The sequence below is a fragment of the Rhea pennata genome, chromosome 1, assembly GCF_028389875.1.
Source record: "Rhea pennata isolate bPtePen1 chromosome 1, bPtePen1.pri, whole genome shotgun sequence".
Classification (NCBI taxonomy): Eukaryota; Metazoa; Chordata; class Aves; order Rheiformes; family Rheidae; genus Rhea; species Rhea pennata.
The window spans coordinates 75,490,280-75,503,201 of record NC_084663.1 but is presented as its reverse complement, the minus strand read 5'-3'; the positions used below and the strand labels follow the sequence as shown (position 1 = coordinate 75,503,201).

Here is a 12,922-nt window from a genome sequence, read left to right as displayed (position 1 = left end):
GATCATGGCCCTGCGACTGCACACAGATCTCCGTCTCCTCCTGTTTGTTCCACATGCTGCATGCATTGATGTACAGACATTTCAGAGAGGTAGTCATACATGCAGGTTTCCCAGGAAGGGTGTATGGGGGTCCCCCACAGCCGTGTCCTGCACGCACATCCCCAGCTGCATGCACCCGTTGGAGGCCCCCCAACCCAAGTTGTGTTTTATTGACTACCCCATAGTCAATATATATTAATTTCTCTGTTGCTTCTAGTATTTTGAGGAAAAGTTAAGTTTTCAGCGAATTTGAATGAAAAGTTCACTCCTGATATAGAATTGCCACATTCAGTGGAGTTCTTTACTTATTACCTACTTATACAAAAGTTTCAGTTAGGATCCTCCTGTCTTCCAAATATTTAACCCTGCAGTAAGCCTGACTAGCATATCGGTTTTAAAAATGAAATCGCAAACATTAAATCCCAACAAGATAGCTGATTGATTGTTTTTGCTTTTCCTCTTCCAGGAAGTTAGTCATGACACAAGAAGATTTCGATTTGCCCTTCCTTCTGTAGATCATGTTCTGGGTCTCCCTATCGGTATGTCCTGTTTTTACCTGCCAAGAATCACAGCATTGTTTATTATACTTGTCGAGGAAATCTGAAGCATGATTTGCAAGAGTGACTTGAATGTCTTAAAAGTTATTACTGTTATAATAATTTGTATTGTGATACCGAGACTTTTTTCTTATAGTTTGTACTGTTGAATTTTAAATACTCTCCATGTGGCTTGAGCCATCAGCTAGTATTTATGGCATTACAAAACTGTCCTCACGCTGTGAGTCATCTGCAGTGTTTGAAGTCATGTGTGCTTACAGAGAGTGTACATCCAGTTTGTTTCTTTAAACACAGTAGAAACAATTGTTGATGTTTGGTTATATTTTCCAGTCTTAACTTTCCACGGAATATTGTTCCCAAGATGCTTGATCTTTGTAATCTGTTTCCATCCTTCAAGGCAATGCTCATAGCTCCTTCTTTCTCTCCTCTAATTTATACATTTTGCCAAGTGATCTGCTAACCTCTGAATTTGCAGGCAGTCTCATGGAACTTCATAATTGCCATGGAGTGGATGTTTCCTTAGCCCTTGCCATATGCCTTATCTTCTGTAACAGTTTAGTGCAACTGTTCTTACTGCTTATGTAAAGAGCATATAATTGTGACTTACATTTGATAGGGACTTCTGCTTTAACTGTGTCTTGTAATGTTCTGTGGACCAGAGTTACCCGATGGTAGTCCTTAGTAACTTTTCGGCATTATCATATATTATGTTCAGGTTCACTTTATTTAGGGCATGCTGGTTTTTTTGATCTTCTTAAGTAGTCATGAAGGACAAAGCTAGTTTCCCTGACTGCGGAGGGGGGACTTTGGAAGAAAGGGAAGCTGTGAACTGGGGAGGGTGCTAAAAGCAGCTGGAAATAGCAGACTTCGCAGCTTTGGGACAAATACTGGAGTGTACCCTGCGTGTCTGGTCCAGCAGCAGCATTTCGCTTTTAGTAGCCAGCTACAGTGCTACAGAAAAAACATGATTAGCACTAATAGCAAGTAAGATCCTATGTGACTTCATCGTTCTAGCTAACCTAGGCTAGAGTCAAGGAGATCCCTGTGCGCCCCAACATCTGCTGTCCTGTCAGTGATGGAATAAAGCTCTAACAGAAAGGATCATAAAGTATGTTTTTCCCTTTGGAAGGAGCACCCTTTCCTGGGTTTGAGCTAATTCTTGTATGGCTTACCCTAACAGTGGTCTTATCTATCCTGATTCACATCCTGAAATGTTAGTGATAGATATGTTCCAGAAGGGAAGAAAAAGACCATGGCTTGCCCGGGAAGAAGGAACCAGAAGCTGCAGCTCTCTCTGGTTCCCACACAACAGGAAATACATAGGCTATTTAATGGACTATATACTCGTCACTGAGAGGGTTGTATAATTATTATATTGTGTTATATCTGTGTATAGCTTCAGGTCAGTTATGATTGCACGGTTTCCAAACTACTAGATATTTTGGGAAAATGTTAGTGTCCACTCACACGCTATCATCCAGACTCTTCTGCCTCACAGACCTTCAGCTTGACAAACTAGCTCCCAGTAAAATCACCTCTTTGTACACGCATAAAAGGCAGAGGAGTGGTACAGTCTTTGAAGAGCTACATTGGTCTTAAGGATAGTAGGTTGTTCTGGCTTAGTGGTGCTAAACAAGGAAAACCATTTTTCTCCTCTAAATATTCTTTAATTATGATATTTCTTAAGGGCATTGGTCATAGGAAAACTTTTTGAAGAAATTAAATTCTAGGATTTTTTTCATCAAAAATAAACATGTTGACAAAAAGCTATGGAGAGTGTTTGTGGACAGTTCAGCTAATGTGCGACAGGTTGAAATGTGACTGATAAATTCAAATGTTAAGCTGTAGGAATAACAGGGTTAGAAAGCGGCTTTATGTCTAGGCAGCCTTAGCAATGGCAGCTAGAAGATTGCTAGTCCTCCTGGAAGACATGAGCCATGCCTTGTGGAAGTAGAACAGTTACTTGTAGCTAATGTTTTAATAAAGTGTGAACCACACTTTCAACTGGCAGTTGTCCATGTATGATTTTTTGCATGTCCGTATGTGAGAGAGAAATCATGCTTTCTGGAACATTTTGCTTGCAGTTAGGGCTTTGGTAAATATAAATACCCCAAAACATCAAAACAAACATGACAAACGTGTAAGGTTAGCAGCTGAATCATTTGCCCTTCCAGGTAGAAGCTGTACATAGCTAAGAACAACTCTGGTAAGTTGTCAAAGTGTCAGGAAAATGAGGGAGGAAAAAATGATGCCCCAAAACAAGATAGTTAAGCCAGCTTTGAGATGCCATTTGCTGTTTAACTTGTTATGTCCAGTGAAAGAAAAATCTCTTGAAAGCAAAATGATTTTTTTTTTCCTCTCCTGCATATAGGACAGCATATCTACTTGTCTGCACGGATTAATGGGGCTCTGGTAATTAGACCATACACTCCTGTTTCCAGTGATGACGACAAGGGCTTTGTGGACCTTGTTGTCAAGGTGAGAATATCACTGTATTTTACTAGACTGGGCAACTTCTGAGCTCCGTTTTACACTTGCAGTGCTATGTGAAGTCTGATTCTACCATGATGTGCCAAGTTCTGTTCAGTGATCTGCCATTATGGGTTTTCTTACCGTAACAAGTAATGTGCGGTTACCTACAATCCATACGGCATTTTGCAGGCACTTTTAAGTCAATGTGTCTTGAGAGCTGCTATGTAATTTTCTGTATTTGCAGACTGCCATTTGCCGAAGTCTCTGAATACTTGCAGAGGTTCACACACTCTTTTATACTTTTGAAATAATGAATTAACCTTGCCTGAACTATTGGCTTGTTCTGTGGCTAATGTAATTTGGTCATTGTGATGACTACAGATTATTAAAATAGAAAAATTACTGACCTAGACAGTGTGGATGTCTGATGTGTTTGGCAAGAGTGTGAGTTTAGATCTTTTAGGTCTCATGATGAGGTACATTTTGTCTCTTGGTAATTAGAGTAAGTGAATATATATTTAAAGCTGATAAGAATTTAAAACCTAAATTTCTCCACTGGATTTCTTGTCAGAATTTTATTCTTGAGTATCTTACTTGTTTACAACTAATAACATTTTATTTATTTACTGTTAAACTAAAAATGAATTTATGTTTTTCTACCTACTTACCTTCATGGGTGTGTTTTTGGACAATGAAGACATGGCGAAGAAAACTGTAAATCTTTGACTCGTAGGAACACCTCACAGACCTGTCATTACCAGTGCAACTCTCTGTGCATGCAAATATTGCTATTCCTGTAAAAATTGAGTTTGTTTCAGCTTAAAACTTTCACAGCCTTGATAGCAAAATCAAAAAAGCACACTTTCAGCAATGTAACTACACCCACTGATACCTTGCATATTCCAGTAGTTGGTGTCCATTCTTTGGTTACCCTAACCTTGAGATGAACAAGTTTGGGGAATATTCCTTTGCAACTGAACTGTCAAGATATTTTCACAGATTTTTTTTTCTATATGAATTCACAGTGACTGAGGTTTTTTGAACTTGAGTGGCAGTTGTGTTACTTATTTAGAGAGCTTTTCTGTGTTACAGTAATACAATGGAGAGGCTGCCAGTCTGTGCTCAGTCTGAACAAAATCAGACCAAGTTTGGCATTTTCGTTTTTATCAGAAAACTCACCTAAGTGATTCTCGTTTTTTTTGTCAGTTGAATCTGCCTCGATAGTATTTCTTCTTGTAGGAATTTTATCCTGTAATAAAATATCTTTCTGAATGAGGAATATGAGTGCATAAATATTTGCATGGCAAATGCTCATATTTAAGCTGTGAGATTAATTATTTCATTGTTATTTTTACCAGATCTATTTCAAAGGTGTACATCCAAAGTTCCCTGAAGGAGGGAAGATGTCTCAGTACTTAGACAGCCTGAAAATAGGGGACACTATTGACTTCAGAGGACCAAGTGGCCTGCTTGTGTACAAGGGAAAAGGCAAGACTGACTTGGAAAATATTGTTTATCCAAAGTAAACAACACGGGAAAGCATTATAAGATTTTGATGGGTGAATAGTGGTGTACTGTTTATGTTTTTTCCAACAGGGTTCATGTTTCTTTCTGCGCAAAAGAAATTTTAAGTCTCTTAATTAAGTCTACAGCCATTCTTGACAGGGCAAGGGTTACATGACTATAAAAGTGCTTATTTTTGGTACAGTTCTCAAATACGGGAATTTGCTCCCTACTTTTATGGACATAGTTTATAGACTGGTAAAAACATTTGGTATTTGTGCAGTCCAATACTATTTTCCCCAAGAGAAAATAAACTTTAGCAGTAGGAAGTAGCTTTATGCCAATATGAAGTGTGTCAGGTAGGTATAGTGCTGCCACAAATGTGTCACAAAAACCTTCTGGCAGTCCTGTGAGCAGCAGAACTTAGAAACTTGTATTTCCAGAGCTTTGTATTTTGTGTTCTCATTATCCTGTATGAACAGATGTGTAAACACAATGTTTCTGGTAGTTTCAAACCTACTGTCAGGCTTTACAGAAACTGACAAATCAGCCAAAAAAGAGAGAATAAATATACAAACCATATAACTACTTACAGCTCTTTTTTTGTAATTAGTCCAAAAAATCAGTGCTATCCAAACAGTCCAAATTTGTATTGACTACCTGACCTAAGATGCAGTGCTATGAAATATGCTTTATAGTGGTTTAACAAATTATGAGATGAGCTGTTTTGGAGGAGGGGGCAGGGGGATTAGCCAATAATATGGGCAGAGCAGGTGCAAGAGATTCCCCCTCTCTTTCTGGGAAAGAGTTTTGTGCAATCTGTGTTGCAAAATTGTGAGGGTGAAGAACCTGGAGGATTGAGTGTTTTAGCCAGACCTTTTTGATCCTGCTTTTTCAAGGAAATGATTTTTATCCTAAACTGAGGTTAGCAGCAGAGGTGAGGAACAGAGGCAGATGAAGTCGATTACATGCAGTGTGCGCACAGGAACCGTTTACAGCATATTCCATACTCAAGGAAAGCAGTTAAGCAATACTTAAATGAGTGAGTGAACTCACTGCATTAAAACAATAAAGCCACAAAGACAAACTCATAAGCCAACTGCTTTCTCTCAAATTTGGCTGTGAAGGCATGCAGTCCTCCTTATCCTGCAGTGCTATAAGGCAGTGCTCTGAGGGTGACAGACTGTCTATGTCATGCTTTTACTGGATGCAGACTGGTGTGCTTGTAACTGGACAATGTTTGTGCTGTATCCTGTTTCCTTGCAAATTTGAGGTTTTCCCTTAGAATAACCTGCATGGGGAAAATCAGCTCTCTGAGCAGATTACTTCCTTTTTGGTGCACTGTTTCCAGAGAACTGGGCTTCTGAACATGGTTGAGGTATGAGATTTGGGCAAACAGAAATGCAAGTAGTAACAACTTTATGCTGCAGTGCAGAGTAATAACCCGTGTCAATGTTTGATGTTATCATCATGTGTCTTAAAACCTCCAATAACCTTTCAGGGTCTGTTTTTCTTCCTCTGTTTTGCAAGGGGGAAGGGTGACAGAGCTGAAACCAAGTCAGTGAGTTGTACAAACTAGGAAGGTATCTTAGGCCCACTGTTTGCTACTTTCTTCAATATCTACCATCTCTCTCTCTCTCTTTTTTCAGGCCAGTTTGCTATTCGGCCTGAAAAGAAAGCTGAACCAGTTTTAAAAAAAGTGAAATATGTGGGGATGATTGCAGGTGGGACTGGTACGTATATGTAAAGGTTCCTACTTTGTTTCTGACATCTGGTAGATGTTTTCATTCATATTTTCACTTGCTTACACTCTATTCACACTCTTGCACTTCTCTTTCAGGGATAACACCTATGCTGCAGATCATTCGAGCTATCATGAAAGACAAAGACGACCACACTATTTGTCAGCTGCTGTTTGCTAATCAGGTAATTCTGTCCTTGTTACTGCTTATAAATATTTCTGTAATGAACAGAACTCCATTCAGCAAATGCAGCACTTGCTGAGAAAGCACAGTGCAGAAATACAAACCCTGAGGGAAAAATGAACTGAAATGTCAAAAACTTCCCATATATAAAAATACTGTAATGAATTCTCATGTTAGTGTTACTGTCCAAGTGCTGGTGTTCTTCCAGTTAATGCTCACTTTCTTGTGTCTTTCTATTCTGTTTCTAATATGGTTTATAAACATTTTAAGATTCTCAGTTCCTTTGTGCAAGTTGTTAACGTGTTTTGGGCAGACTTTCAGAGCTGTCTTTTTTACATGAAGAAATAGCCATTTGCCTCCTTCAGTAATTACAACTCCTCAACTTCAGAGCAAGTTTTTCATGTGAAAAATCATTCTGTTTGAGAATGCATTATGTGAGATAAAATTTAAAATTAGTCTCCGGCAGCTTCTGGAACTAGAGCTGTGATTCTGCACAGCTTTCTCCCTTCTTTCATTTCTGTTTCCTCCTTCATGCATTTCTTTTGCTCCTCAAGGTTACCTACCAGTATTGGGCAGAGGGGAGCTTCTCTCTCATCCAAGAGTACTTATGATGGACCTTGTCAATAACTAGGCAACCCACATGGTGGTCTAGTGCTAAAGCACACACCTCTCTATTTTCTAACATTCTTCTAGTGTTCACATTTTTGCTTTTAAATTTCTCCCTCCTAATGCCAGTCTGTTTCTGGATTGAGATATTCATGCCTGTATTTTTAGCTTCTTCAGGCTCTTTTCTATTGTTCCTCTATCCTCTGATACTCAGTATATTCTCACTTCCTTTGTATCATATCTGACGTATAAGACAAGACCATTTTTCTCCCCAGAAGTTATGATCCAAGTGACTGTGTAAGCATCTCTCTAGTGCTTTGCTGTTGTAGACCCTGTTAAGAGACCTAGTGGTGCAGCTGCAGCAGTTGGTCTGTGCTGAGCAGTTGCAGGTACCAGGGCAGGAAGACTTGCTGTGAGCAATTCAGAATGACTGATATAGTACTAGAGCTGCTTTAGTAACCTGGAAAACCTACTGCTTCTTGAGGGAAAGACTCAGGGAACAGTTGCCTATCTATTAGCAAGTCTAAGTAAACATCAAGCCTTGGCTTTAGAGAGTTCCCATACCTAACTGACCTAACTGCAGAAATATGAAGCAATCAGCTGACAGATGGACAGTCATTATGCTGGACAACTGGAATTTAAAGGGTTTTTTTAGTATATGTTTTGCTGGTATTTTATTTTGGCCCTCCTGAAGTGGCTGTATTGATTATAGATGACTATGTATGTGAGTCAATATTGTGTTTCTAATTAACTTATGGCTTACCTGCTTCTAGATTATCTTGCATATAGTCTTTTGGGGTCTTGCTTTGAGTTGATCAGACTCAGTAACAGCCCTTTTGGAACATGTGCAATTACAGGTAAAGAAATAGGCACATTCTTGGCAGTAGTTGCTGGTGTGTTCCTCCTCACCCCTGCAGTTCCAGACGTACTGGTGTCCACAGCACCAAATTAGTAAGGCTGTGAAGGATAGTGCCACTTTTAGTCCCTACTCTGTTCCTCCCCTCCTGAACTTCAGCTGCTCTTATGGGAATAAGGCTTTCTTTTGGCCTTCAGTGATTTTGTGTCAGGGAGAAGCAGAACTTGATACCCTGCAAAACATTTGTTGTTCCAATCAGAACTCGATACCCTTTTGGGTGTTTGTTGTTCCACATCCTGTTTAAAAGCTAAGCAATCTCTATATGGCAGTGTTAATGAAATTTGAAGTGGTGAAAGTGATAAACTTGACATTTTCCTGATTGAATGGTAAAGCAGAGGAGTAGTGAGATAGTTGTGCAGTGATAATTAGTTTTTTATGAAATTTGCTTTTGTAATGGGGATACTTAAAGAGGGCTTTACTGTTACGGTGCTACAGCTAATTCCCCTTATGAGTGATGATTCTGTGTTTTGATACAGGTGTTGCTTTGTTTTGCTGCATTCGTTAGAGGAAGGCATTGCATATTGCTCAGGGTTCAGAGAAGTTTTGAGGCTGTTTATTAACTCTGCCACTGGATAGTCATGGAAATAACTTGCATTTGCTCTCTTTAGCTTCAAAAATGGAGTGGAGTATTCTGTTCGGTCTCACAGGAATGTAGAGTAGTTAATAGTCAGTGGTCATCTGAAGGCTGTACTGAAATGCAGAGTGTAACCATTGTTTTTCCTTATCCTGCAGACTGAGAAGGATATCTTGCTACGTTCCGAACTAGAGGAGATCCAGGTTCAGAATCCCAGTCGCTTTAAGCTTTGGTATACGCTGGACAGAGCACCTGAAAGTAAGATATAACATGTTACCTCCACTGAAACCTTAAGTTATGAACATTAATGCATTTGTTTGTTTGGTAGAGGTGTGCTATGCCACTTGCATACTTCTGGGCTCCTTTCTGGCTTAATTAATTGTGTGTTTATGCATTTCTGAATGCATTTGGGAGCATCATTCTTCATGTGATGCATAGAAGCTCTAGATGTAATCAGGGAGTGCTTCCAAAGCTATGAATCTCACCCCAGATGAACAGTAGGGTAATGTTCCTTTCATGACTACACCCGAATATTTACCATTATTTACTCTGATCCAAGGTGACCTTCCCTTTCTTCTTTCCCACGGATATAAATCTAAGATGTTTTGTACCGTATTGTCTCACGTTTACAGCATGCATTAGGGCAGCTGCTATGGAGTGTCTGAAGCACTGTATCCCACTGAGGTGTGGCCAAATGCGGACTCTTACCTCCCTCTCATTGCAGGGAAGTTCATGATAGCTAATCTTTCAAGGGAGGAAAGGGATCAGGATAATTGTATATGTGCAACGGTAGCTGCTTCCTAGGCAGTGGAATTGCCTTTGCACTGTGTTTCTCAATTAGTACGTTGTTCTAACTGAGTGCAGTCCAGCTGTAAAGATTGTGTGGCTTGTAGCTGGCTGCTCTAGGTGAGAGAATGAATGAATGAGCTGTGTGCATGTCACCCTCAGCCATGCAGGTCTGATACAGAGAAGGCTAAAAAGCACTGCCAGAGCCTCCTCTCTTCCCTAATTTCTTGTCGTTCCCCCCCCCCCCAACATCAGGGTAGGTTGTCAGTCGTATTTACAGTGGTAGTTTGGGGCGGAGAGGGAAGAGCTGTATTCCTGCTCTTACCTTATGGCCAAAATACACCTCCCATAGGGCAATAGGGAGGGGCTGCAGGTCCCAGAGTCTATTGCTGTTATGTCATCATCTTCTGCAATTATTATTTCTGCAAAAAATTCCTCTCCCAACACTGTTCTGCAGTTTCTCTGCCACACCTAAAAACAGATCAAAGCTGGAAATTTTGGATAGACCAAGACAAGAAAAATGTGTCAATCTCACTGTATCAAAAGCTTTGGGCCAGCAGTGTTTTTGCATCCAGGGCTGGGGATATGATAGGTAAACCTGCATTAACTGACCAGCTAACCTAGTATTAACTGACTAGCAGGATGAGGGTTCCTATGGGGAACAACTTCATTGACTAGAATTCTTGTAATGAACATGTAAATAGTGGGTTAAGGATGATGGATGTTATTGACACTGGAGCTGGGAAGATTCTTATTCACAGCTCTGTCTGAGTTTTCCTTGGGACTTTTAGGAAGCTTTTGTAAAAGTTAGCCCTTGTTTTCTCTGTACATCAGTATATCACCTTAAAAACCAAGATGGCAGTTCTTCCATGTAGTGTAATTGTGCTGAGTACACGTGAATGGAGCATGCAAATACTACAGGCTAGAGCACCCCTTAAAAATCCACCCCAACTTTGCTACAAAGTGACTTGTGTCTTTCTTTTTTCTGTCTTTGTCCTCTTTCCTCTTTTTCTCTACTTTTCTTTTTTTTTTTTTTTTTTTTTAACAGATTGGGAATATAGCCAAGGATTTGTGAACCAAGATATGATCAGAGATCACATGCCCCCACCTCAAGATGATGTTCTGATTCTCATGTGTGGCCCTCCTCCAATGATCCAGTATGCTTGCATTCCCAACTTGGACAAACTGGGATACACCAAGGACATGAGGTTCTCCTTCTAACAAAAAGACTGATAGTTCAGTGATCTTGTGTGGAAGGGAAGAAAAAACATTTAATGGGGAACAAGACCAGGGTACATAAGTGGCTGATGCACAGTGCTGAGAAGCTACATTTAAGTTAAAATTGCTTCAGTTTTTCTAAATCTCTGGCAAGTAAGACACTCAAGCTTAATTGTACTCAGATTGTACTCTATATTTTGTACAGAAACAATTGTATTGCAGAGAGTGGTGCCTATTGCTCAGTTGTATTATACTGACCATAGCTATCCTATAGAAAGATTATATTCCATTTCAAGGAAGGGAGGCATGGCTTCTTAGGGAGTCTGTGGTTTCTTAGGGCGCTATACACTGGTTTACACTTCGTTAGCAGTGTAATCAAATGGCAATGGAATCCTGCTTCCCAACACTGTGCATACCCAAAATTTTCCTTGAAATGAAACATGAAAATATATGGAATGTGCTGGATTATTTACCTTACTTCTGCTAAATTTTAATCCTTACAGAGCTTTTACACCATAAAGGCCAGGAGTGTTTGCCTTGTATGCATAATCTTTGCAATATCAGAAACTTCAAGATGACTGTTCAGTTCAAGGATGGTGATTAATTATTTATGACTGAAGTCATACAAATTGCTCTGTTAATCAAAACAGAGAGGTAGACCTTAACACCAAATTTTTCCTCTGTATTTTGGAATGGCCTCTCTTAAATGCAAACGCTTTTCCAGCTGTCCACTTCAAGTAGCTGTTCCCATCCCTGGGCAATGAAAGGAACTATGGAAAGCAGGAGATTTTATTCACTGTTCCCCAAACAGCTAGGAATTCTTGCTTGTACGTTTTGAATACTGAAAAAATACTAACTTCTGTATTTACTTTTAAATAGCAGAAGGTGCTGTAGGAGTGCAAAAGCGGTTCTTCTGTATGTACCATACAGGAAAAATATTTGGGTGACAACAGTGTCTTGCTTTGGTTTCCTGTTATCCATAGACTGATCTAGAACAAGGGGAGCTCAGTGCTCATCACTAGAGAGTGTTTCACTAGGTAATCCTACTTCGGATGTGGTAAGCAGGAGCCTCACCTGCATCTGCATAATTTCTTCAGGCAGAACTCCAAATGCTTTGCTTGAAAAAAGGATGCATGGGAAAAGCCTTAAGTCACCTAACTGACAACAAATTCGAATGTCTCACTGAACCTAAAACTTTTTCTTAGATGCTGTTTATTATAGCTCTGATTTATTTTTTTAATTTACTTTTTTTACAGCAGCTTTTTACCTAATCTGCAGTAAACTTAAAGCTTCTTGATTGCAGAATCTTCTGCTTCCAAACAACAGAGATGCTGCTGAGATTAAAGCTGTCCTGCAAGGAATCTATGAAACTAAAAATCTTGTTCTGGTGATGGAAACCAGAGTGATTTGAAAGGATATTTAGTGAAATGCAAAGTAATGTGGATGCTAGTTAGTTACAAGTATCGGTGTATAATATCGCCTTTTTTCAGGATTTGGGTAGGTATGTGGAAGGCATAACTTGCAGTGTTTCCTTTTGTGCCTGTACAACAGGTGAGTATTGTGAAATTAAAAGGTTAATTCTCAGTGTGAATTAAATGGTGAAAAAGATACTATGGTTTATTTAAGGAATCTGGAATGGATAATACAATTATTAAACTTAATTATTTTATTAATTAATTAGACTGTTGCCTATGAGATCTTGAATTTTTGATGTGTGCTTCTGAAACTTGTTCTTTAATACCATGCTCCAAGGTTTCAGTCTGTCTTTTTATGAGGCAAAATGTGGAAATTTGAGCGTAATTATCTTGCTGCTGGTTTATATCAGTGTGGGATAAACAGTTTTTTCATGACTCTATTTAATTAAGTTTACTTGTCAAAAATAGCTCACTGGTTAAGCATAAACTGGTTTTGTATTACTTAATCTATATACTCAATTACTGGCTTTTTTCACATCTGTGTAAGAAATAAAAATTTCTTGCAGGTGACTCACCTGTGTGTTATTTAGCACATCATCTTCATAGACAGCTCTTCAGCCTCTTAAGAGACGTATTATTATTTTAAAACACTCTAGAAAGTGAAAGTTCAAAAAAAAAAAGTCTGTTTGCTTTGATTACCTAAGTGCTTATGTATCTATCTATCTGTTCTGTTGCCTGAGTTTGGATGCCAGCTCAGGGAATAAATATGCTTCTCCTCCTCCCCTCAACCATTCCAATATGTTCTTATTAATTATCTTGATTTTGTACATCTTCCTTGTGAACATGTAGCTCTTTTATGGAAAAAAAAAATTTTTTTATAATATGTTGAAATAAAACTGAGTCCTAGTCCC

At 39.1% G+C, this 12,922-nt stretch overlaps 1 protein-coding gene across 1 annotated transcript in view; it reads left to right on the top strand.

Annotated features, from left to right (window-relative positions):
- The window catches only part of LOC134149237 (NADH-cytochrome b5 reductase 3), a 23,466-nt gene extending 10,544 nt beyond the window's left edge, over positions 1-12,922 (top strand). The window contains exons 3-9 of the mRNA XM_062592139.1: positions 506-578; positions 2,968-3,074; positions 4,427-4,556; positions 6,221-6,304; positions 6,412-6,497; positions 8,751-8,850; positions 10,427-12,922. Of these exons, the coding sequence (XP_062448123.1) occupies positions 506-578; positions 2,968-3,074; positions 4,427-4,556; positions 6,221-6,304; positions 6,412-6,497; positions 8,751-8,850; positions 10,427-10,599 (753 nt within the window). The 3' untranslated portion in view covers positions 10,600-12,922. The remainder of the gene's footprint in view (positions 1-505; positions 579-2,967; positions 3,075-4,426; positions 4,557-6,220; positions 6,305-6,411; positions 6,498-8,750; positions 8,851-10,426) is intronic.